The sequence below is a fragment of the Castor canadensis genome, chromosome 13 (assembly GCF_047511655.1).
Source record: "Castor canadensis chromosome 13, mCasCan1.hap1v2, whole genome shotgun sequence".
NCBI classification, from domain to species: Eukaryota; Metazoa; Chordata; class Mammalia; order Rodentia; family Castoridae; genus Castor; species Castor canadensis.
Genome location: NC_133398.1, coordinates 51,540,360 through 51,565,935, shown reverse-complemented (window position 1 = coordinate 51,565,935; position 25,576 = coordinate 51,540,360). Strand labels below are relative to the sequence as shown.

Sequence of the window (25,576 nt, the reverse complement as noted above, 5' to 3'; positions counted from 1 at the left end):
TATTTTGCCCATTTCCAAGCCTCCAAAAAATTAAGAATTACTTTGCTTTCAGAGAAATTTTCTGATTTACTAAAATAACCTATCCCAGGGGAAGTTACTGGGATGGAAGGAAAGTTTGGCTTCTCGAGAATTTAAATAACTCTATAGCAGCATAGTATTTATATCATGTAGTGAGACTCATTCAAGCTAGATGTTGTGAATAACGTTATATTTAGTCAGGATATCAACAGAGGAAATTTATGTATGAGCAATTGCATGTTTTGACTATAGTCGGAGTGTGTTCTCACATGACTTATAAAAAAAGTCACTATATGTGTGGTATGTAGGAGGCATACACACAAATACCTAACATACACAGCACAAGAATGGGCTCTGACTGACAGGCTATTTGCCTGCTGAGCCACAGTGAAAGCAATGGACCTACTGAAATAAGGAAATAAACGTGAAGTTCAATTAGAGAAACTTACAGTTTAGCATCTTGCAGGGCGGCAAACATAACATGATTATAAAATCTCCCACAGCCCAGGTTCTCGTAATAAATTTTTATTAGGGTTGACACACACACACATACATCTTTATCTGTATCTCTGTATCTGCACCAGAAAAAAAAGACATGCCACTTTTATTTTACCTCTTCCTATCAATCATACCAAATCAGTTTTTCCTTAACCCAATACTTTTGGTAATTCTATCACAATATGCCAGAATTTCCCAAATTAAGTAGTTGCCAAACATGCTTGTGAATTAAAAGTGTAGTTGATACTGTCTCCCTCTCTATATGAGACCATTTTAGATATATGAACAAAAAGCAAAGACTACCTTTTCCTTTTTGCCCAAAATCTGCATCCAATTTCTCCTTCTCTTTACCACTAGCACGAATTAAATACTTTTAAAACATTAGTCCAGATCTGACTTCAGCAGTCTTTTATCATCTTATGCAAGCAACCACTTGTACATACATATCCAAGAACATCCAGCCACACTGTTTTCTAAAATCTATACAAGTCAACTCTTAGAATTACACAAATGAGCATTCTCTTATAACCCAAAATCTTACCAGTCAAAATCAGAGCCACCTGTTTTTGTGATCTCAAAAACACAGCTTTTATCTCTTAGGTCAAATCTGGCATCCACCATTGATGCTAAATTTCTTCATAACAACATGATTGTGCAATCTCTCAACTTTAATTATATTTTTCTCTGGAGTTTTTAACCAAGGCCAAATGCATTAACATACAGCAAAATTCTCAATTTAAGTGATAAAAATGCATTAAAAGTAACCTCTAATCCAAGCTATTAACTGATTTTATTCTATTTTGGCACGTTTGAAGTAACTCATCTAAGGATTAGTTAGGCTTTTCTACACTTCTTTTTATCAGGACTCTACCATTCTTGATTTAGTTTTGAAAGAAAAGGGTTTGCAAAAACTATAATAATCTCACAGCTGGAGATGGCTGGAAAGTCCGTTGGTACTCATTGTGCCCTTAATTTGCAGGAAGCCTTTGTGCTCTTCTACTCCTCCTTTTACATGCTGAGCAGTTTTCACTGATAAAGTACTTATAGACCAGTTATTTTAGATTAATGAAAAGCCCAGTAAAATTTTATGTAAAATGGCTGTGAACTTTCTCTTTAAAATACTGGAATGTATCTTCAGTCTTGACTGCATGAAAATCTTAGTCCTGGTAATTTGCCTCAGTAGTTTTCATGTTAGTAGGCAAAAGCAATCTTGAAAATTTTAAGAAGTATTATTTTCAAACAGAGAAGGAATCCAAAATTTCAGACTATGAATTCAGATGAAGTGGCTAAAGCCTCAGGGCAAATGTACTGATTTAATCACATAGCCTTGGGTTTCAAAATCTTGCCCCCTTCAGTCTGAACCATCAAGTATTTCCTTGCCCTTTAAACCGACAGCAATAATGAAAACACATTATACAAAAGGACTCAACACTGTTGGGATTTTCAACATTATGACATCAATTTTGGGAGTAGATGGCATTGTTCTAATTCTACAGTTACTCTAAAATGAGAGTTTGAAGTCAATGACTTAGTATTTCCTCTTCCTCTACACTTCAAGCCTAACTTTAAAAAGGACATTAAAATAACCAATTATCAAGGATTACAAGTCAAACTTGATTTTGACAATTTCCCTTAAATCTTTAGATACAGAAAAGCAAAGTCTAACTCTGAGAAGTGTAAGGTGAAATTTTGAAATCTGTGTGAATATAAGCAAAAAAATGTAAAAGATCTGTCATATTCCAAGATAAGAAAATATGAGTGTTAAAATTACATTTTCTGCTACACTACATTCCAGTAAACCAGAAGTTCAAATCATAACCACAGAGATTGATATCTAACACAGCAAGTGTATCATTCATATCTAACACAGCAAGTGTATCTGCAAAGCAGAAATGGTAGTGTCTGAAACTAATAGGGTTAAACAATTTCTTTTGTGAGGCCGCTGCCAAAATCTACAGCAGCTGTCTAACTTTCCCTTTAACGATCATAGCAAAAGCTCAAGGAAGTGATCCAAGGCAACACTGGCCTTTAGTAACCAGATCGTTGCAGCCAAGGGAATGGACAGTGAAAACAAAATTATTCCTCAGTCAGTAAGTTTACTTGACAAGCTAATTTTTACCAATCTTTACCATTTATTCTCATGTGTAATCATAAGAACTGTGTCCCTTTTTTGTATGTAGACAACCTTAATAATGCCACACAAGATAAACTTTACATGGCTATCACATCTCTAAACCCTCTTATAAAAATTACTGGAAAGGTGTTTAGCTGTTCAAGAATAGTACTAAAAAAGAAAAGGCAAACACTTAGCCATTGCTATAAACTGTTGAGCTATAGATCCATCAGTAAAGAAAACCACAGAATTCACACAGCATTTTACATATGGCCTAAAATACTACAGAATAATTCTTGTAAACTAAATGTAGTTCCTCAAAGATTACAATTTTCTACCTAAAACTACTTATATTGTTTAAAACACAATGGCTTTCTCATTATATACCATCAGCCATTTACTACACATCTGTGATACCTGAATTTCTACCTGGCCTGGGAAAACAAGTATTTCAACCTCTAATCAGAACTAATATTTATTTATTTTAAATAGAAATCCAATATTCTTCATAAATCAAGTTTTTGAAGTATGTGAATAAAGGAAAGAAAGCAATCAACAAAGTTGTATTACCACTATGGTTAATAACCACAGTTTCATACTTGAAAGAAGTACTGAAATAGTATAAAACTAAGTTTTGTGGGAATATGCATGACTTCAACATTTCCCATTTCAATATCTAGGATGTATATGTAAATATATTGCTTTATTCAAGTAAGTGTGACTGTGGAGAAATTTGTTTCCTAAAGGCCAATTTTAATCTAGTATTTAATTTATAATTTCAATCCTATTTACTTTAGTAAAGGTTTGTGCCAGGGGAATTTTAAATTTTAGGCCATTATACACTTATACCTGAGGCCACGGACAGGTAAGAGAAGCTGATTATAAACATATTAGACAGACTTCCTGATAATAAGTATATTCCATCACTTTATATCATCTCAAGTAAGAGAAATGCGGCTTCAACTGTTTAAAATTTGAAAATGACTGCTACATGTTGGTTTCCTAAAGGAGTAAACATTGTTTAAAAAGTATTAGCTAAAATACACAACACAAATAGATATTCCTGAAATGAAATATTTATGAATGGCTTACTTGTTTTAGAAAGTAAATTCCCAAAATCAGGTTAATATTCTTCACTTTTATGGATTTAAACTATAAATTCTTCAAACCAAATTAAATAAATTGGTTTTCTAGTAATTAATGATAGAAATTCAATAATGCAAAACTCTCTCTGTATGTTCTCTGTGGCTTGGGAATTTAACTGGTTATGTTTGATATAATACATTTAGTGGATCTTGGAGCCCACTGCCTGTAAAATCTCCCATGGAGATTCAAGACCACCCATTGAACATAGTACAACATTACTGCCTCAAGCGAAAAGCTGGTACATAGGACTGGTTATTCAAGTCTTTTAAATACTATTTTATTGAGGGATTTTAGGGGAGGAGGGATTCATGAGTGAATGGGGGAGGAAAACTCAGACATAGAAAAACCAGCAATTTCTAAAGCAGAAGTTCCCCACTCCTCATTCCACCGCCACTTTTTAAACAGCTACATAATCAAAGTATTAAGTGCTCAATTTCAGAGAATTACATTATACTCCATTTGAACAGTCTACAAAGTACTTTTATTTGAAAAACTGCTTCTCTTCTGTTATAAACAACTTTACTGTGCACCAATTTCAGACAAGAGAGGATGGCTAGGGAGTGTGGGAGGTGTAGTTAGGAAAAATTCACTCAGTGTCTTTCAATGCTTTAAATAGTTGATCCAATAAAGATCCTTTAGAGAAAACTTTAAGTCTATTTTTTTTTCCTCCAAGTAAGCAAATCATACAGGAGGGCTTTTCTTTTCTAGGGTACTGCACCCTGTCTCTTTAAATTCCAGGCCTGCCCCATTTCCCACGCATTCAATGAAAGCCCCATGTTTGCTGGCCTCCAGCCCACAATGTCAAGTAGTTTTCTTGCTATTCAATTTCAAGATTATTCTTTTGGATCATTTGCCCTTTAGTTTTAAGCACGCCAAAGCAAAAATAATGTCTTTCTACAATAACATAAAGAAAACTCTGAGGTCTTTACAAGCCCACAAGTAGAGAACACCTTGTCCTTTGGTCCCCCTTTCACTGCAAAATATGCTCCCACTCCATACGCTCCAAATAAAGGCTATTTATACACTATCTTGGACTACCATAGCTTTGTCCATCCTATAACAAAATTCTGCAAGTATATTTACTTAATACCAAATTTGGAATCTCTAATAGTCTGCAATATCCAAACCAGGTCACTGTGTTGCTCAAACTCTCAAGTCTTCAACTTGGTCCTGTGGGTATTTGGTTAGAAAAAATTTTAAAACAATTACTTTACTTTAAAACACTTGTTTTATTTTCTATATCTTCAGCTAAAACATCTATATAAATTAATTTAATAATTAAAAACAGCAAGTAAATGTTGTATATTCACAGACCAGTATATTTTCCTCATTCTCGTACATACCTTAATCCTGGAGAAAGGAATCAGACCATTATGAATCACATTTGGAATTCTCTCAAAAGCAATAGAAATAGTTGAGTATTTTTATTAACAGAACTAAATTAAAATCATGCAAAATAATGTCATTCCAAATGCTAGCACATAGAACTTAAAGTGGTAACTTTATTAAGCAGCTAATAGGAAACACCCTGATCACAAACATTACTTTTTATATGCTATAGACATTCTAAGGTACAGTTAATCTGACCAAATGTAATTTATAAATGTTGTAAAAACATATAATATTAAAGAGAAAACACTCATTTTGTTCAGTATACAGCTTTGCTGTTGGCTCTAGTGCACAGTACACTTTTAATGGGGGTTTTTCCATGATTAAAAAAAACAAAGATGTTTTCTCACAGATCATACAATTATAGACTTAGACCAATTTTGCACTGCAGAGAGACCTCTGAAGACAGCTGATATTAACCCTCATTATTTTCATAACTTATATGTGAAATTTCATTAAAGTCATTTTACTGCTAAAATAATTTGTTTTTATGCAATTACGTATCAATTCTCCACCCAAAATGGACTTCTTTCCCTGTCCCAAATGTATTATTTCTGCCTTATTTTGGTACTGGTTTTGATACTTTTTATTCCTTATATTTTCCTTATAATTAACTTCAAATTACATCCAAAGACCCACAAACTGGAAATGGGTCTTTAATTTCCACTTATAGATCCTACTTATTCATAATACCATCAGTGTATGTCTAAATAATATGATGAGAGCTCTTTGACTTGTAGTTAATTCTTAAAGTCAGATGCAGATTCTGGAAAAATTTTGAACACCACACATCAAGATAAACATGTTAATTAACAAGGTTATCAAAACTGCCCAGGGAAAAAAAGGCCAGAACATTTCAAAGCATTCCCATTTATTCTAAAAATATAAACAGTCAGCCTCAGTTTCTATAGGTTCCACACCTATAGACTCAACCAAACATGTGGAAAATATTTGGAAAAATAAAACTCCATAGTTAAAAGGTAGAGGCTTTCCTCTTATAATTATTCCCTAAATAATACAGTACAAATAATTATTTTGTGTGTGTGTGGTACTGGGGTTTGAACTCAGGACCTATACCTTAAGCCACTCCACCAGCCCTTTTTTGTGAAGGGTTTTTTCGACATAGGGTCTCAAGAACTATTTGCCCAGGCTGGCTTTGAACTGCGGTCCTCCTGATCTCTTCCTTATAAGTAGCTAGGATTATAGGTGTGAGCCACTGGCTCCCACAAAAAACCACTATTTACATAGGATTTACATTGCTTTAGGTGTTATAAGTAATCTAGAGATGATTTAAAGTATATGTCCCATAGGAAGACGTGTATAGTTTACAAGCAAATACTATGCTGGTTTGTAAAAGAGACTTGAACCTCCAAAGATTCTGGTGTCAAGAAGTGTTAGAACCAACCCCCGTAAGTACCAAGGGACAACTGAAATATACTGAAATATTAAACACGGTTATATTACTGGTACAAAGAATACCTTATAGGAATAATAAATACATATAATCAAGTTAATCTCTTTACTTTTACACCTTCAATACAATGTGAATTGTTAAGATCTACGTTTCTCATTAAAGCTTACAAGCAACTTATGAAATATTTGTACATCTATTCATAGTAACAAAGGGAAGAATTCAAAATGACAAGATGGCAAAAAAATGTAAATCTGTTCCTATATACATTTAAATTAGCTTTACTTTCACACAGTAATATATATAATCAAGAGAGCCTGAAATAGCCAACAAATTTTGCTGACAAGAAGCTCCTGATACCCCACTTCCTAAAGATAATGTCTACTACCATTTTGATGGGGTTGGGCATATAGCTCAGTAGTACAGCACCTGCCTTGCATGCATGAGGTCCTGGTTGGGTTCAATTCCAGGCAGCACTTGTTTACTTACATACAAGCAAGTAAACAAGTAACAACAACAAAAATTTTGCTATAGTATTTTCTTTTCCTCTCTTCACTGATATATTTTTTATCTGTCAAAGAATTCTCAAAATGGGTGTAAAGATGTACAATTCTGGCCATTTTTATATAAAGAAAATGAACTGGATCAAGTTTTAAAATCAATGATGATAAGCATCTGCAGGAAGATACTATGCCAAGAAGCATTAACTATAAGCTATTGTGCAGCCTTCACAACATAAGATGATTCTCATTTATTTGGTGATTTATTTTAAATGTCTGCATTTGTATATTTTTATGTTAATTAAATTGTTGGCTCCAGTCGGTCATTCCAACATTTCCTTTTTCAAGTTGGAATAGTAACTGGAATTATTTTTTCTTTGACCTAAAAGGTAAGCAGCATGTTGCAACTGAGAAGTTGCCTTTCAAAACAACTTCAATTAAGCAATCAATTAATAGAATTTTATAATTCTACTTGAATTATTAAACAGAAAGCCCTGAAAGTATGCTGAATGATAAAATATTTGATACACTGTCTTCTATCCTGTTTACCTAATGACATAGTTCCAAGTCCTCAATTATTAGTCTATTAGCAATAGAAACACAGGTAGTTTAGAAAAGCAAACTAAGTGATGAAATTTCAAGGTCTGGCCTACATTAGATATAATACAAACAAAAATCTAGTCAACATGAAAAACCCAATTATCTAATGACACAGTCAAAACCCAAGTTTTAGGAAGAAGTTTCAAATAAATGCAGGATCTTTTGCGTTCCTGGGATGCTCCAACCGATAAACAGTCATAGTTAATGGTCAATGTAATAGTCACCAGCACCAATATGATTAGAAATTAACTTTCATAGCCCAAATTTAAGTATCTATTTGGAGAACTACTCATCTCATTTTACTGTCCATTCATCTTAAGATTCCAATATACTGAAGTTCATATACCAATATTTTGGGTTTTTTAAAAAATCATTCTCCAACTGGGTGTGTAAGTTCAGTGGTAGGACACTTAGTGGTTTAGCATACGTGGTCCTGGATTGGCTCCCCACCATCACAAAAAGAGAGCAAAAAAAAACTTTCTCCAAATTATTTTACTCACAAAAAATGAGAAATTAAATACAGTATAACATACCTACTTGTATAGCACAGTAATCAATATATAGTGGATATTTAATACATGGTGGTTACTGTCTCTTTTTTATAAAAGCACTAGATCAATCATGAGTATAGAAATTATCATTTAAAAAAAAACTAAAGAAAAATAGCATTTCAGAGCTGTAAAAGCCCACACATCCTATTTAGTACAAACATATCCTTTCTACCTCCCAGGTCAGCACCTTCCTGCTGCATTACTAAATACTGCTTCTGCCAGTTACAGAAATACATCTGACCCTTATTTTTGAAGTTAGAAGACTAAATGTATGTCATGGATTAGGTAGTTTTAAAAAATGTTAGAGATGTCCAAGTCCTTCAAATTTGTGTGTAGATTTTTAAAAAGCACCCAAAGCAGATGAAGAAATAACAATGGGGGGAGACAAAAAAGGGGAAAATTAATTTCTGCCTATTACAAAAGGTAGAACTCATTCTAGAAAATGTGATTTTCATCAAACACAATGTTTCCTGCAAAATTCAAGTGGTGGTTCTATTTACACAATGTCAATTCTAAGACATCCAAAAGTTTCAGAACATTAAGTAATAATTCAGTTTAGTAGGGTGACAGCTAAAGTCAAGGATTCTAAAACCCTTTTCCCAATTTGCAGTATCTACCTTTATTACATTGTTGCCAAAAACATTCAGTGTCTGGAGACTACACTGATAAAGTTATCAACCAGTATCTAAGGAGACAGAGGTTTCATCTCGCCCATGTATAACTCTAACACAACCCAAGAGAAACAACAGATACACAGAGGAGAGGAAGGCCAAGACAGATCAAAGCACTTAGAACATAACACCTGATGCTCCCTGTGAGAAAGAAGCTTTCTGCCAGCATACTAATTCTATGTGTACAAAGGAAAAGTCATACAAGTATGATATGACATATTGACCTATATCAACATTTAAATAATCTATCCAACTAAAAAAGCAACCAAATTCGAACTCTCCATTCCTGAGTCACTATAAAACAAATGCTTATTATAATACAAGAATAGGGAAAGAAATCAAATGAAAAAATGTTATTATAAAATAAGATGTTTCTTACTTGTAAAATAAGATGTTTGTTATTTTAGTAATAAAACTTTCATTATTTAGCAAGGCTTTAACAAAGTATTGGGGTAAAAGGTATGGATGATATAAGATCGACAATGGACCTTGTTTTTTAATAGTCAAGGTATCTTAAATGTTTATCAAGATGAACAGATACCTTAAATAATTACACAGTAGTTTCTCCCCAGTCTCTCCCTCTTCTCTTGGAGAGGGGAAAATGGGACATAAAAACTTACCTGCCACAGAACAAGAAAGGCTGGGAGTGGTGACACACACTTGTAATTCCAGCACTTGGAAGGCTGAGGCAGGAGGATTGCAAGTTCCAGGTTAGCCTGGGCTAAACATAAAAATCTACCTGCCAAAATTAAAAGGCATCCTAAAACTACATTTGTATCTAGAAACATTAAGAGGTAAGAAACTTCCTTATTCTCTAGGCCACTGCTATTATTTTTAGTATTTTAGTAAATTTTTAATGTATATTTTGCTTTTATAAATCAACATATATGCACAAAATATTTGGCCTGGTATTGATAGGAAAGTAACTGTGGAATCAACTAAAAAAGAAACAAAGAAAAAAATCCACTTTTAAGAAAAATACTTTAAAATAGAAAAGCTATATTTGGCTCATGGCATATCAATCTTCGGACATGGGTAATGGCACTAATTAACTTCAGACATTTTTATAAACACTAATGAATATTATTTTAAATAATTTGACCTCAGAACTAGAAGTAAAGGTAAACCATAATTTCTTTAATAAATAAATGAGAGTGCCCTGGTTTTATCCAACAAAGTTAATTGTTAGCTGCTATTCACCAGCTAAATCACATCCAAATGCTAGCCTTGCTTTTTCAAAACTCAATAATAATAACCTTCTTTGGGCCTTAACCACTGAAAACTTATCACACTTATATTAAAAGTATGAAATTTTAGGTCATTATTTCTTAAACCAGGACTCTGGATCCCTAATGTAGTTGCAATCCTGCCACAGGGTGAGGTGGGGCAGAGTGTGAAGAGATACCCACCACTCAGCAACAATGCTTCTAATGACTTGGTCTCAAAGGAAAACATCCTCAATTGATCCATAACATGAATTTGATTTTGCCCAAATGTAGCTACAGAACTTTTTCCTCTCAAATAGCATCTACCATGCTTTAATTAAATCCTAGATCCTGTTACTGCTGAACAGTTGTCTGCTAATATAAGTGAATAATTACTCAATGTTTTAAAAGTAAACATTGAGCACCATTTATTACTAGTTATCTTTGCCTAGGCACACTTGTGACTCATTGTGTCTACATGCAAGAACACTCCACATTTCTAGGCTTCTGATTAAAAGTAAAGCCAGAGGGTAAACAAAGATGAAGACTCTCAAGTGTCCTCTCTAAAAGATACAAGCTCATTGAAGGCAGGGACCTCCTCACTCCTTTTTACATGTCACCAATCTTCCACTGTATCCTGCAAATAGAACGTCTGTTGATTAAGCAAACTACCATGCCTATAAACTGTATTCTTTAAACAAGAATTAAAGAGGAAAACTTTAAAAAAAATAGATTTTGACAAATTAAAATTTCTCATATGGCAAAAATTATATCATAAATTATACCATAAATTAGGCTGTAAGAAAAAATGGGACATTTTCAACACAAATAACAAAATTAATAATTATATCCTACAAACAGTAAAAAGATGAACATCCCAATAGTTTTTTAAAAGTATTAAAAAGATATGTAAAGAAAAAAATCTAATCCCAGCACTGGGGAGGCAGAGGCAGGAGAATTGTGAGTTCAAGGCTAGCTCAGGCAAAGTTAGCAAGACTCCATCTCAATATACATGTCAACATAAATGAACACCATGTTTATAGTGACACTATTCAAAACAGCCAAACTATGGAATCAGCCTAAGCCTAGGTGTCCATCAATCAAAGAATGGATAAAGAAAACGTGGCATTTATACACAATGGAGTATTATTCAGCCATAAAGAAGAATTAAATTTGGTAGTTTGCAGGAAATTGGATGGAATTGGAGATCATCACATTAAGTGAAATAAGACAGAATGAGAAAAACAAATATGGCATATTCTGTCTCATATACAGAGTACGGTCCTTAGAAAAAAGAATGACAGGAATGAAAAACAGGTTCTATATGGGAGTAAGTACCATGGGGGGGGGGGGAAGAGTGAAAGGAGAGGGTACAGCGGGGTGAAGTACTTTACACACATGCATGAAAGTAAAATAATGAAATCTGTTAAAACTGTTTTAAGAAGGGGGGAAAAGGGGTGAAGAAGAGTTACAGAGGTATTGAATTTAATTGGGGAATGTTGTATGCATTATGGAAATATCACAATGAAACGCCTCTGTATAATTAGTGTATGCTAAGGGAGAAGGCTCAAGTGGTGGAAAACTTGAGTTCAATCAAGTTTGGGTTCAGTCCCCAGTACCACAAAAAAAAAGGAGAAATCCAAATTATTAATAAACAACATATAAAAATGCTTAAAATGTTTCCCACTCAGAGCTCAAGAAATGCAAATGAAAACAAAAGCATACCATATACCAACTAAATATCAAAAATAAGAAATATTAAAATAGCCAAGGTTGGCAGAAATATAGAGAAATGGTACTCATTCTCTGATGTCAGATGAACTGTCACAGTTACTTTGCAGAACAATCTGACAATGTCTACTACAAATCAAAATACACGTGTGTACAATCCAATGACTCAAATTCTAGGCCTATGTCCAAACTCTGTTCATTTGTCCAAGGTAACATGTACAAAGAGCCTCACTACATACGACAGAAAATGAACCACTTATTTGATTTAGAAGAGAGAAAGAAAGCAAGGTATAGAATATATCCCTATGATACAGAATATTACGAAGAGGAGATTAAGGGGAATTAATTGCCTTAACATGAAATGTGGCCAGGTTCAAAAACATATTGAATGGGGAGTGGAGAGAAGGCAAAATGTCAAACTATTCATTCATGAAAAAGTCCTGGTATATAGTGGCAAAGACTGCACAACCTGGTGAATACACTAAAACAACCAATGAACTGTATACTCTGTAAGAGTGACTTTCAAGGTATATGAATTATATTTCAGTTGAAAAGATTCATTCAATATGACACCCCTCATATTGATTTTAAGACACACTGTACTATCATTTATAAGCAACACAAACATGTAAGTGTAGCTAAACAGAAAGAAAAGTTAAGAGTTGAAGAAAAGACTGAGAAGCATTTGAAAACACTACGTCTATAATACTTAATTCCCTAAAATCACAACAAGGAATAAAATAAGATAAAATGTAAACTTTTGTTCATTCTTGGTAGTGGGGATTTGAGTGTTTATTGTATTATTCTTCATATTTTTCTATATTTTTTGAGAATAAAGTGGCAAATGAACTACAAAGGGCACAAAATGAGCACATAACAGTAGACAAATGGTAAATAAATACATGTATATATGAAAACAAATAAAACACTACTAATCAAATAAATGAAAAATAAAATGAGGTAATTTTTATGCAGCAGACTGGTAAAGATTTTTCTAAGCTATTAATTTCTAGTATTGGCAACCATGTGAGAAAATTACCATCCATTTACCCTGGGTAAGTAGAGAGTGGAAAGTTTATACTTTTTGGAAGAATGGCTGATAACTCATATAAAAATTTAAAATCTGTACATCTCAACCACCTCCCTTTTGGAAAATTAACACAAGGAAAATTACTGGAAAAAATCATGAAAATGAATGTCAAGGATGTCCATTACAGCATTATTCATAACAAATTAAAACTGGAAACAATCTAATGGTCCAAATGAAGTGTAATAAATCAATGCTCAATGGAATGATGTAAAATTCAGCAATATAAAAAGATGATCTTCCCTGAGGGCAGGTATGGTTATCTCAGCCCCAAGAAGTAAGCTAAGCACATAGTAGAAGCTTGAAAAAATACTTCTTGAGTGAATTAATGTTAAATAGTGGTTAGCAATTACGTGTATACAGGGATGGGTGGATAGATGTTTAACAAATAGTAACTCTGGTTATCTATAAAAATTTTAGGTAACTTCTTTAAGTTTCTATAGTTTTATTTTTCTACAATACACATGTCTAAAATTAGAAAAAACATGGTTTCCACATGCATGTAAGAAAATGGAAACTATGAGCTCTTCATAAAGGCTACATTGCTCAATTGTGCCAGGTAATCTCCCAGTTTCAAAGATACTGAGAGAAGTTCTATACCTTACCAGTGTAAAAGCTACATTAAGTGGTTGGAATCATCTGTAAATCATGGCCAGAAAAAAAAAAAAAAGAGGCTAAGGCAAGAACCATTTGAAAGAAACTACAAAATACAAATAGAAAGAACAAAGGATTTTTAAGGCAAAATTATCAAACCAACTGATATCCCTGTCCTGCCTAGTTCACATAGTTCCACAGAGGACCACCTAAAATAAGTTGTAAAAGACTTCTGCATAAGGCAGACAATATACCATAGAATGGACAATGATGATAACTATAAAATCATTAAGTAAATCGTAAATCTGGATTATCCTTTCCTGAAAAAATTGATAATTCTTACACTAAAATATAGAGGCAAACACTTCGGAATTATCTACCTTTTCTTTTTCTGTTAAGTGAATATTTTTATTAGGAACAATAATGGTTAAAAAAGAATTAGCTTTCATGCACATATTGGGCAATTTATCTGTGTCAGACATATGCTGAACGCTTTATAGGAGCAGCTCTCAAAGAGCGCAGTCTGCCCCTAAAACCTGTTCAGGTGATTGGCAAAGTTACAAGTACTTTCAGAATAATTCTAGGATACGCCTTTTTCATCCTCCTCCTTTCATTAGTGGACAGTACAGTTTTCCAGAGGCTATATAACATGTGATAACACAACAGACTAAATACAGAAATAGATATGAACCTACTTGTCTATGAAACCAGACATTAAAGAGATTTACAAAAATAAATGATTATACTCTTATCACTTAATTTTGTTATTTTAGAAAATACTTATTTTTCATTAAAACGATAAACATTAACAGGGAATAGGTTATTTTTACCTTTAAACAAATTATTTGTTTACAATTCATGTTTTAATTTTTTTCTACAGTAAAATTAACAGATATAACTTACATAGAAAAGCTCTTTGGAGTTCTCAACTTGTAAGAATATAAAGAGGTCTTAAGTCCAATGAATTTGAAAATAAAGAATTTATATTTGATCTTCAATTGATGAATTTGTAGATCAATCATTATTCCCATAACAAAAGTGAGAAAACAGATAAATAACTTGCCCAAGATCCCCCAAGGAGTCTCTCTGGATGCAGATGTGTAATTCCTGACCCTAGCTCCTCTTCACCATTAAACAATAATGCCCACCTAAGATAAAGATCACTCTTACATAGTCACATGCTAACCTGTCTTTTAAAAGTAATATTCTATATTGGCTCTGTAGGCTTTGTCTTTCAGTCTTACAAAGTAATGTGTGCTGCTTGTGATGTTTTAAATATATGGAATTAACTTTTTTCCCTCTCAATTCAAACACTACAAAAATAAAATCCCATCCTACTAACACCACAAGTAGCCACTGAAGAAAAGTAATGGTGCAACTTTGGTGCCCACTCATCCAGGATTTATTAACATATACGTTCATATGCACATATGTACTTTCTATCTGAATACGCACATTTCTTAAATGGGATCACAGGAGCTTAGCAACTTGCCTCATTTCACTTAATACATCTTTAAGATCTGCCTGCACCTACAAATAAGATTACTTTTTACAGAATGTCATCATTTAATTGCCCCAACTGAGATCCTCTTTACAAAACTGTGCTATTGCAAAAACAGTCACAAGAAATATGTAGGATCTTTGTGTACTTATGAAGTTGTATCTATTGGAAAATTCCTAAAAATTTGCTTAAGGGTATAAACATTCAAAATCTTAATAGACTTTGCCAAATACCCTCCAAAATACCCATGCCCAATTGACATTCTCACCAGCAGGACAAGAGATTTCCTCCAATAATTCAGCTCTTAAGTGTCTTGGGAAATTATGTTGCTTCAAAACGACAAGTAGTAAAACTGTTCTCACTGGTCATCTGAATTCTAATCACAACTGTACATAAATAATTCCATCCATCCTTATTTTTTAAATTTATACTTTCCTTTGAAATGCCTCAGAAGAGAAAATCCACCAGGTAAACACAAAATCCTATGGTGAACCCTCCAATAATATGTGCCTTGATAAAACGTTATCTAAATACTTTCAGAAGATGCAAATCAGGACTATACACCAAAGCTAGTTCCAAATGTTTAAATCAAAGGAAAGTTGTAACAGTGGATTGATTATGCTTTATCTGCCCACTCCAAGGACTAAAGGCTACAAATAAAAAGCTATCAAGTCATACCAGCAACCAAATTAGCTTACATAAAATAATAAGCAACATATTTCATATCATAAATGTCAATGGAAAAGACTGCAACAGTAAGGATGGCTGTAATTGGAGAGAAAGTTCACTAAAATTCACATCATACTGAAAAGGAAAACATTAATATTTTAAATGAAATGTTTTGAATGTGACTATTTCACTATTTCACATACTAGACTGTATGAATCTTTGGGACTAATAAATAAGATGCGAATTTTTTCTCACAGGTAGATAGTTTTTTAATGCACCATACTGTAACCCGTCTACTCTGTACTGGCTAGTGCATATTACAGGCTTCATTACTCCCTCAAAATCTCTTTTTCTAGGACTTTGTGGCAGTAGTTATAAATTGAGGCTCTCCCATACTTCTATGAAACAGAGTAAAACCTCATTAGTTAAAATTCAGTTAGCTCAATTCTGAAGTGGTATATGTAATTCTCATCAGGCAACAAGTTGAAAATAGTATAACTTCCTTCTCTACATGTTTTCATAGTATTATTTTGAAGTAAAGGAAACCAACCTGAAAATCCATTCACTTTTCTAAACCAAGGATTTACAAAACCAGGACTCATCCACCTTCATGGCTGAGCAGTTCTCGCTGGGTTCTAGGGTCCATCTTTGATTATCAGTTACTGTATCTATTGAAAGTGATTTAACTTGTCACTTTTAATAGCCATTTACAGTTTAATTTGGAGTATGAGCATTTCTTTTAAATATCCTATACTCAGATCCTTCTCAAGCTCATTTTTGCAATTTCTTCCATCTCCATTGGGCAAAATTTTAACCTGTCACTTATAGATCTACAATATAGCAACACAAACTCCCTTAAAAGGCACTAGAAGTAGACTTAGAAATGCCTGGCATTCTTATTTTCCATTTATTCTTATCATTTTAGAAGATTTTGTAAGTCAAAAAATAAGTCCCAGTATTAAGTGGTGTGTTTGATATTGCTTGAACTTAGAACTATTCCCAATGAACAGAGAAACCTTCTTTTGCAATCTGAATCATGTGTAATTACAGTATGACAAGGTCTCTCCTGGGCGATGTAAACTGGCATTTTTCCCAGGACTTGTCACATCATGGGAACCACACACACAAATAAAAATCCAAAAATAAACATTTTAAAACAATGGCTTATAGACTTCATAAAGAAACTCCGCAGTTGAGAACAAAAATTATAGGGTTTAACCAACAGACATCCCTCACTCGAGAGGTCTGAGAAGATATCATAATTATCAAGTGCTCACCACACTTAGGAACATCTTCCAAGTGTGGGCTATGTGGCAGTACCCTCACGCTCCCTCAGGCTGGAAAGAAAATCATTAAGAATAAGAATTAAAGGGAAACATCACCACTTGTGGCCACTGAAGCAGAGAAACACTAGTAAAATACGGAAGAGGGTGATCATCTTTAATTTCATAATGCCAATTTGTTGACTGTCATGGTGCCTAGACCAAGTTACCTTAAGAGCTACATCTTCTGCCAACTGAGTTAATTTTCCTAACACAATAAACATTGCTTTTTGTTAAGTGTATTTCACCTTAAAGTGAACAGCAGTCAAGTAGCCAAGTAGCAGTAACAGTGTGTACTAAGGATCTTAGGTGGTTTCTTTTGTTTAAACTCCTTTGCAGTGGCTCTACAGACACATGGAAAGAGAGAGAGATTCCAATCAGCCTCATATTCAACCATCTACAGTGACAAAAACTTGACAAAGCTCATCCTTACCATAGCTCTGAGGAAATATAAAGTATAATACCTCTTTCTATATTTTGATGTAAAATGCTAACAAATACTAAATCCTATTTCCTGTAGGCAATGCATATTCCTAGCCCTCTATAAGAAGCTGGATGCATTTATTAACCATCCAACAAAGCCCATCAAAAATTCAACCATTCAAGTTTTGAAGAGAAGCTGTAAACCAAACCACTAAAGGCACAAAAACCCAATCCTACTTCCCATTACATAAGCACTGGAAACAAAAATAAGCATCAACACAAACTCTGCCACCTCAAAGGCACACAGCATTTCTCCTTTCTTTATCCAGCCCGAGTGTTCAATCATTTCCACGTAGCTCTGAGCAGAATGGATTTATTATGATGTTACTCTAAGAAACTGCAGGAGTTGATGCCAATAAAGATTACGGATCAAATGGAAGATAACTACTAACCATTGTGTCCACTTAGATAAATAAACCTGCTCACAAACAAAGCACCTTATTGTATTTGTACTGTTCCCTCCACTAATCCAACTAAAATAAGCAGCCAGTAGCTTTCCAGCGGTTGAAGGGAATAGAAACCAGGATTTATCAACTCCCCCCCACTTCAAATTTCTTTTAAAATGACACCCTTTTCTTTTTTCCAAAACTGTCCTACCCTTTATGGAAAATGTTTGGGACTGCAGAGGCTCAGCAAAATTATGCAAACCAGACTCCAAGGCTAAGAACCAAGGTGAAGAAAGACAGAAGAAATAGGCACACAATATAGCATCTTTTCTCTGAAAACTTAGCGTTAGACCTTTGGTGAAACCCTTACCCTGCCGATCACATCCGACAGACATTTCAAGAACGATGCCCAAAATCGAGAGACAGCAATCAATTGCCACGGGGGTGGGCGTAAGCCCCTCAACAAAGTAAAAGCCAGATTGGGGTGGGATGTGGCAATGGCTAACCCCCAAAAGCAAAGACTATGGCAACTGGTGACCAGCCCCTCATTCGCAGAGAAGGCAGAAAAGACCCCAAAGAGAATCGATTTCTCCAATCGTAACAATAACTACATGTAATTCATTTTTTCCTAGTAACACAGGTAAATCTCAATTTCTCTAGGTTAAAAGAGGGGCGGGGGAGGGCACAAACTATTCCCTCCAGCCCAACTCCCCAAACCTCCAAACCCAACAACTAATTGCACCTTCCCCACAGAACCCACGGCTAACCCCAGAGGACCAGAGAGGGTTGGCTTCGGATGAATAAACACTCGACACCTGACAGTCCTTTCTCTGCGGTGACTTTCTCGAAGCCGAAGTCGCTCGCTCGCTCGCTCGCGCGCGCGCGCGCGGGCGGAACCGGGACCTGGCCAGCGCGGCGCCGCGCACCCGGGTCCCGAGGCTACGCCGGCGAGCGCCGCGCAGGGGGTGGAGGCGGGGGGGCGAGGAGCAAGGCAGAAGGACCGCCGGGGCCAAGCGATTGTTTCCTCGCCAAGCAAAGACAGTTTTTATCAAGTCTCTTTTTGCATTCGAGCCCTACCTCTTTTTGGCCTAGGAAAGCTTTCATGCAAGTGGAAGACGACTTTCTCCACAAAGTGCTGTATGTTACTGTGCTCCGGGCCGCGCACGAACACCATCCAGTCGTGGGTGAAGCCCTCCACGGTGGGTTTTTTCCTCACCTGGGCGCGGTGCCCCAGCTCCAGCTTCACCTGCACGGCACACTGCGGGCAGGGGGAGGAGAGACAGCCGTGAACAACAGGAAGGCGACCGTTCGGTACTGAACATTGCGCCTGACATTTTTTTTCCTGCTTCTCGAAACGCACATAAAAGGAAACGGCAGTGCCCTCTGCATCCACGTTTCACGCGCGTGGGCGCGCACACCCCACACCCCCAAATACGCCGGGTCGCGCCGGTGGGGCCCCAGGCGCCGCGGGCCCCGCATCACACTCGCTAGGATGGTAACGGAATGTTGCCCCCAAGTCGGAAAGGGGGTCGGGAGGAGAGAGGGAGACACACTCAGTCACGACAAGCACGACAACAAATGCATCGGTAACAAATTAGGGGACAATTAGGAGGTGATGCCGGGGCGGTTTCCCGGCGTGGGAGGGGAGGTGGCTGGGACCATAGGAGCGGGGAGGTTCTATCGAGCCCCCTCCCCGAAAGTACCGCGGCGACAGGCACACGCCGAGGAAGTCTTTGTGTACGTGTATGTGTGCGTGCGTGTGGAGCGCTGTGCCAGGCGGAATGGAAACTACAGGCAGTCTCTGCTGATGGGCACAAACTCCCGTGCTCTTTCTTATCAGGGGTTCGTGCACAACAAAAATGAGACGTCGTCACACACACACACATACACACACACGCCCACAGGAAAACACGCCGAGCCATCCATAACTTAGAACACCCCGCAACCCCCTGCGAAAAGCCCCACGCGATCGGCGAGGCCAGCCGAACAGAGCCCCCGCAACGTACTTTGGAGAGCCAAAGTGGTCCCAAAGTACCTCCTACCTCCCCCCACCCCCCCAAAAAAATTCAGAAAGGCAGGGCGGCGGGCAGACAGCCACCGAGCCTCGGCTTGCGCACACCGGGCGCTGGAGCAAAGTTGCGTGCAGCCCCGCCGCTGTCAGCCCGCACACTCCGGCTCACACACGCGCGCCGCGGAGAACGCACCATCGTAGCGGCCGCGGCGCTTGGCGGAGGTGCGGCCGCCCAGGCGAGCTGCTCGCCGCGTCCCCGGACTGTGCCCGCAGCTCCCGGCGGCGGCGGCGGCGGCGGCGGTGGCGGCTGAAATATGGCTGAGTTATTATTCGCCTCCTTCCACCGTGTGTGAGTGTGTGTGTGAGTGCGCGCGTGTGAGCGAGAGGGAGTGTGCGAGTGCGCTTCTTGTGATTGCAAAGAGGCGAGGAGGGAGGGAGGCGCGGGGGGTGGAGGGGCGAGTGTGTGCGAGTGTGTGTGTGTCTGTCTGTGTGTGTGCGCGCGCGCCGGGGGGGTGGGGGGAGAAGGGGGGAGCGAAGGCTGAGGGAGAGGCAGCAGCTCCCTGCAAGCCGTACCAACCTTTCTCTAATTGGAACCGCGGAGCGCTGGCGCTGTCTGGGCTGCGGCGGCGCAGGGCAAAGGAGAAAAGGGGGGTCGTTTATTATTATTTTTGCATGTACTTACCGAGCTAGCCATGCCTGGGGGCCCGGAGGTTTGCTGGGGTGTTGTGTGGTACCCCCCCCTCCCTGCCCCCCTTCAGCTGTAATTCATGAAGAGGCTGCTATGAATGAGAGCGCGCCCAGGAGCGGAGGGTAGATGGCGGACATTCTCTGCCTTTTTCCCCCAGTGCTCGCTCGCTCGCTCGCTTATTAAACTCAGCCCCAAAACCAAAAGCAGCAGCAGCAGCAGCAGCAGCTCCAGGGCCAGAGGATGATTCCGGAGCATGCGCCGTGGCGCCTGACACCCGGGCTCCGAGCCTCACGGGGCGGAGGGAGGGCGCGCGGGCGGGGCGGAGCGCGCGGGGAGGCCGAGCGAGCGAGCCAGGGGGAGCTCGAAAGAGCCAATCACCGGCCACCTCGCGAAACCCCGGCGGCCCGCAGCGCCACACTGGAACGCCTCGCTTAAAGTAACAGGTTCCTGCTGGGGGGTGGGGAGGAAGTGGAGGGAGGGGGCCCTGGAGTGGGGAAAGCGGCCAGCTGGGGAGCCATCCCAACCCCTGTGTAAACTCCGTTCGCCCTACAATAAAAAACGGATTAAAACTGCTGGAATGTAGCCACTGCCTAGAGCTCCCAGCAGCCGGAGAAGGGGTGTTAAATCAAGTCTTCGGCGTTAGTTAGCACGTTCGCGGAGGGGGGGAGTGGGCTTTCTTTTACTTTCCACCACGTATTTTTGTGGTTTTGTGCTGAAAAGGCAAGAACGCACACCCAAACAAACTTAAAGTGAGAGCGAGAGAAATTCACCCAACAAAAAACGAGCATCGAGATAGTACTCGTTGGTTGTTGCAACCCGTGACAATCCCCCGGCCCCTTCCCCATCTACTCACGAACACCCGCCCACCATCCTCACTCCCGCTCTTCCGCCACCGCCACCAATTTTTTTTTTTTTTTTAATGAAATGAACAAGAAAGGAGAATGCTGTTTCCTTCCTAGGGAACGCCCCCCACCCCTCGCCTTAGTGATCCCGGCTGAGAAGCTTCACAAAGCGGTGCCCAGGTGAAGGTGAGACACCTGGGAGATCGCGGGGCAGACCCTTGGGGACCCGGCTCGGAGTTGTTTTCTCAGGGGGGCTTCCTCCTCTGACAGCCTGCTGGGTTGCATCAGATCGTGGGGACTGTCCGCCGAGGACGCGCAGAGCCACCGGAGCCTTAAAATAGCAGATAAAGTTAATACTGACTGTAATGTGCATAAATTGGATTATAATCTTTAGGCATATTGGTGACAGCCAACGTAATCCATCTCTGGGTCTTAATCCATTTAGGCTTCCGGGTGACAACCAGTCTCAGGAGTGTTCTCAGAGTCTCTCTCCTGGAAATGTTCCCACTCAGTGCCCGTGGATAGAATAGTGTGGCCACCCGAGGGACGCGAGGAAGAGTAGTGACTAGCTTCCTTTAGAAACGCAGACAACCTTTAAAAAGGAAACGGATAAGATCGAGACAATTGATATGAAAATGAAAGATGGGTGTGACGTGTTCGTTAAGTAAAGATCCTTACATCTTTGCTCTTATCCCTTTTTTTTTTTTCCCCCTTTTGGTCTTTATCTTTACCACCCTTTTTCTCTCTACTCCCATCTTTGTGAACCTTTTTGACTCAACTTTCTTGCTTTCCTCTTTCCTTATTAAGAGCAGGAAGCAAGTTGTCTTGGCCCTTGGATTGAAGAAATCAGAATAGCGGGAAAGAGGTTCACTGGGGCATCCGGGGTCCTCACTGTTAATATTCAGTTCTCCCTGATGCTCACCAAAAAAAAAGAAAGAAAGAAAAGAAAAGAAAAAGAAAAAAAGATAATGGGAATCAGATTGAGCCACTTAGCCCCAACTTCAATCTACAAGTCAGCAAGCTCCCAACTGGAATGGTTTGATCCCCTAAAACTGATAATGTCTCCTAGTTACAACCAAAACAACTTCGATTGACGACTCCATTCCTTCTCAAGCTTTACTGATTGTAGCCGAGGGAGGAGAAAACGATTGAGGGGGAAAAAACATTTTAATGCAAGTGTAAGGGCTTAGATTTCTCAACCTAGTACATAGTGCATTATATCTTGTAGGTGTGCGTGCAGCTCTGGTCAGTGTGTATAATGACTAAATTTACATACACATGGACCACCTGTGTGTACACTACCACATTACGGGAAGGCTGGCTCTACCTGCCGGGCATTACTAAACTTTTGAAGAAGTGATCAAATTGGAGAGAAGTCCTTTGGAATGATGAGATTGGAAACTGAGGATTATCTGGATGCATCATTAGTAAGTTCATTTTCCTATTAAATGGTAACCATTAGCAGTGAGTGTGGCTTAGGACAAGGTGCGAAATAAGGATTCCTATTTGAGTTGATTTCAGGCTTTGGCTATCTTCTCTCCATACTGCCAGACCTCTGTCTTGTGATTCTCTCCAGAACTTGTACTTAAGCAAAGGACAGATGTTTCTTTTCTGAATTACATTTTTGCTAAACTCGGGTTTATTTGAGCAAACACAAATAAACCATAGCGTCTGAGAGAGTCTTTCCGCAGTAGTCCTCCTTTCTCATAAAACCCCCAAGGTACGGTCATTCCCAATCTCCAGACGGTGCAGATTTAAATTCCGTCAGTAGATGGCGCACAAATTCCTTCCACAGACGTCCTTATGTGACCCTTCACAATAAAGACTGGGACCTGTAGATAGAATAGGAAAGAAAACAACCCATAATACTGTAGGTTCAACTTTGAACAAAGGAATTTATGCCAGTCTTTCAATTTGTTATTTATGTCTACTTTAATAAATTGTTTATTAAAAGCAATCAAAACAGGAAGAACAGATTAATTTCCTATCCAGTTAATCTGGAGATTTTAATATTTAAGTGAGGTATAAATGTGAAGAACCATCTTTTGGGTACTTGACAATATAATTATAGAAAATGTGCTGCAAAAAACTTTGCGACAAACTTGCTAAATACCAACTAATAATAACAATAATTCATAATTAATAATCCAGATTAATTATTCTTACCAAAATTCATACACAGTATGAAGCACCATGGAACTGGTTTGGAGAGCAGAAAAGAAAAGCAATTGATATCATATCAAATAAAAATTGTGATGAAGAATAAAAGAGTCTGTGACAGACGTTTAGCCCCTGCAATTATTACCACTACCATCACTGTCCTAACACCATCATTGCGCTTCCGGGCTTTTCATTTGCAGGTGTTTTACTAACTTCAAAGTTGAGGCCAGATTGGTGCTTCTGGCAAGACAAAAACAAGGCTTTACAAGTGTAACTAGGGTGTTAAGGAAAACCCTAAAATCAATATTATCTATTTGTTGTGATAAATTATCGATAATTTGACAAACTCAAAAAAATCATTAAAAATTAGCTTTTGCCCATCCTTTGCTGTATGACTTTGAAGAAAGAGGAAGTTGCATGGGGGAAAACCTAGATAATTGGACAGGTAGTAAACAGACATTTTGCCAGTCCTACATTCAGAATAATTAAGGATTTGTTCCCATAACAGTGCACTTGCCTGTGTACTACATCCATATATTTATTTACTAAAACTAGTCCATATGTTGGACCTGGAGCTAGGGACTAGTATAAATCACAGAGCTCCTGGGGAGAAACATGACCAAAATCATTTGCTTTAATTTTTTTAAAGTTCCTAACAACTGAATAGAAGACAGATCTATGTGTCACACATAAGCAAACACCAAAGAGACCCAACAATGATATATTGTAAGAACTTTTGTAAATGTCACAGTGTACCCCCCATTACAACCATACTATGATAATAAAAAAAGAAAAGAAAAACAGTGGCACAAGTCCAGAAGTCCTAAGTTGTTGTGTTCAGTTCCAGCTTTTAGTACTTTGAAAGGGATGGGGAGGCTCTTTCTTGCAACTGCAGCTGATTCCTAAGTTCCTTTTTCTTCATCTGAACTACTTTCTATTCCCTTAAATGCAGTTCACTTAGGGGGAAAAAAAATCTCACAATGAAAAAAAAGTCTTTTCAAGATCACAAACACATTCTCTCAGCTTACTCTCTCTCATCTTCCTTTTTAGCACTACTGGGATTTGAACCCAGGACCTCACACATGCTAGGCAAGTGCTCTACCACTTGAGCACACTGTTTCTTACAGAAGTTTTTGGTTCAAATGTTACATGTTTAGTATTATATCTAATTCATTATTTTAGGACAGTGTGTTGGGAACATCAAAATAGTAAGAATCATTACTACATTGGAAAAGCAGTTGCTTTGATATCCACTTGAGCACCTAGTCCAAAATTATTTCCAGAGATAAGAAATGCACAGAGCTTTTTTAAGCACCAGAACCTGTTCATGTGTAAATTATTCCCTGAGAATCATTTAGGTGATACATTTATACATTCAGAAGACAAGAGTGCCTCCATAGTAATAATTAATTAATTTGGTAGGCTGTATCTCTAATTTAATAAATAGCACCTCAAGGCCTGAAAATTAATCAAGGATGTTATATGGCTAGCAATATGAAACATGATAAATATTGGGGGTCAGTTAATAGATTGTGATTGAAAATGTCTCCCTAATATATACATGAGCCCCCAGTTGAATAGTTGCGGATAAAATACATACTACATTGAAACTGATTGCTTTAAAACTATCTAAAAAGTAGCCCATTTTACTTTATGTATGTCTGGCATCTCCTCAAAGGCTACTGTGCAATTTTCCATCATTCTTCACAAAATGATTTGATCTCTTTGATTTTCAATAGAAATTTGGTTTATTCTTATATGCCAGTTCACCTCTCCCATTCACATATAATGAATTGAGTTAATCACTTTATCTTAATATCACTTACTATATTTTGCATTATTTTGTAAACATGGAAAAAAATCACATATCAAGCCTATAAATTAAAATAGATCAAGTTCAATTAAAATTCAAAAGAAACTTAGGAAAAAGAAATTACTTTCTTCTGGGTACTAAACAGCAAAACAGTTGTTTAAAATAATACTAAGCCTCTAAGAAGTGA

At 37.7% G+C, this 25,576-nt stretch overlaps 1 protein-coding gene across 3 annotated transcripts in view; it reads right to left on the bottom strand.

Moving 5' to 3' along the window:
* Nucleotides 1-20,824, bottom strand: part of Mllt3 (MLLT3 super elongation complex subunit) — a 276,781-nt gene extending 255,957 nt beyond the window's left edge. For 2 of the 3 annotated variants that reach the window (XR_012440426.1, XM_020185764.2), the window contains exons 1-2: nucleotides 20,569-20,824; nucleotides 18,953-19,133 (exon numbers count right to left, since the gene is read on the bottom strand). Coding sequence is in view for 2 of the 3 variants with exons in the window: in XM_020185764.2 (XP_020041353.2) it covers nucleotides 18,953-19,133; nucleotides 20,569-20,580 (193 nt within the window). In the remaining variant the exon portion in view is untranslated. Of the gene's footprint in view, nucleotides 1-18,952; nucleotides 19,134-20,079; nucleotides 20,304-20,568 lie in introns of those variants that run through there. The other variant, XM_020185765.2, reaches the window with a different exon arrangement.
* Nucleotides 20,825-25,576: the final 4,752 nt, after the last annotated feature.